General features: G+C 39.6%; 1 protein-coding gene across 1 annotated transcript; it reads right to left on the bottom strand.

The window, feature by feature from the left end:
• Positions 1-504: 504 nt before the first annotated feature.
• On the bottom strand, positions 505-1,451 carry LOC121358143 (outer dense fiber protein 2-like; the record flags this gene model as incomplete). The annotated part of the gene is made up of 2 exons (XM_041476067.1): positions 505-720; positions 1,335-1,451. Coding segments are annotated over 2 exons (333 nt in total), but the record flags the coding sequence as incomplete, so codon positions are not given.
• Between the last annotated feature and the right edge of the window lie 49 nt (positions 1,452-1,500).

The raw sequence follows: 1,500 nt of genomic DNA, 5'->3' as shown, positions 1-1,500 counted from the left end.
AATAATACAGAATTTGCTACTCTGAGTGTTAACAAAATGTTAAAAATGCAGTTTACGCCCATCGTGATGCATCTTATGAGAGTTGGGAACATCTCCCACATATTTTTTAAGTGGTGTCAAGTACATAAGAGCCTATTTATCTGGAAAACACAACATCACTGGGTTGTACGTTTTTGAAACTGAATGAGAAGAAACAATCTCATTGAATAAGGGGATTTTTTGACAATAAAACATCAATGCATTGTATTTTTCACTTTCTGGAGACATCAGTTTTCAGATTTTGGGCTTGGGCTGGAGAGATTATTTGGAACCTAAAGCACAGCAATACCTTATTAAATTAATAATATTTTGAAATGTTTCATAATGTGGCTTAGTGAATTTCTCACCAGGATAGTTCAGCTATTCTAAACAATTCGGACTGATTTTCAAGCAAGCTACCAACAGCCTGGGCAGCCTTCCATTGCACCAAGACCTGCCTCCAGCCTCCTCTTGTCAAAAGATCAGCTACAAAGCCCCAGTCAGCAAGTCTTTCCACTGTCTCCTCACCTCTTTCTTCAGTGTTCCCACCATGCTCATCAGGCTATCTATCTTCTTCTCATATTTGTTAATTTTGCAGCAAGCGGGATCATCGTCATCCGTGGAGAGGTCACTGAGGCGTAGTACTGACTGCATCCTGTCAGACTCAGCGTTAGGTGTAGCTTCCAGGCGTTCACTTGATTCCTGCCAGGCAATAAAGGGGATAATTTTTTTAGTATAATGTTATAAATAATATTCTAACATTGCCAAAAAACAGAGACTGGGTCACATCACTGCAGCAAGGCTAGGAAAGAAAAAAACATTGTTTACAAACAGCTCTTCTCTTTCCATCTGGGAAAGGTCAAGAATGCAGAAAGAGTACAATGAAAAAGAAGAAAAACTGATCAAAGCTCAAATCCTCATCTAGGAGGTGCCAGGAATACAACAGGTAAAACCATCAACCCATGAGAAAGAAAAAATGATGCAATGCTACACAAACGCTCCATACTTTAGAAGACACTGAGACTAGCAGTCCCTCACTGAGCCTCCAGATGAGATCTTGAAGTGCACCAGTAAAATTACAATAAAAAAATAAATGTGTCTGGCTTCTAGAGACAAAAAGGCATGGCCACAGGATGTTTATGAATTCTCAGTTTTTCTACATTAAAAAGAGAAAAAGATTTGCAGAAGACACTTCAAATAGATGGTAGGGGATGGTAGCCTTCTTTCAGATCTGTCCAAATCTCTCACTACACAAGTGCTCTCTTCAACCTTGGCTAAACCTCCAAGTTTGTTTTAAAGAGCAAAACCAGCTGTACCTCCCACTTCAAGATGGTATCACGAGTGCTTGTTTTGCCTGGGGGTATCCAAGGGGCCTTAGTTTTCACCCGTACAGCTCGCACACTGTCCCCTTTAGATTTCTGTTTGTGCTTTTGCTAAAGAAAGAGAAAATAAAATAAATTATGGACCCTTAAAGAACCATTT

Source organism: Pyrgilauda ruficollis, unplaced genomic scaffold, assembly GCF_017590135.1.
Source record: "Pyrgilauda ruficollis isolate IOZ18807 unplaced genomic scaffold, ASM1759013v1 scaffold3750, whole genome shotgun sequence".
Lineage (NCBI taxonomy): Eukaryota > Metazoa > Chordata > Aves > Passeriformes > Passeridae > Pyrgilauda > Pyrgilauda ruficollis.
Note: the sequence above shows the minus strand (reverse complement) of the source record. Positions and strands in the feature narration are given on the sequence as shown.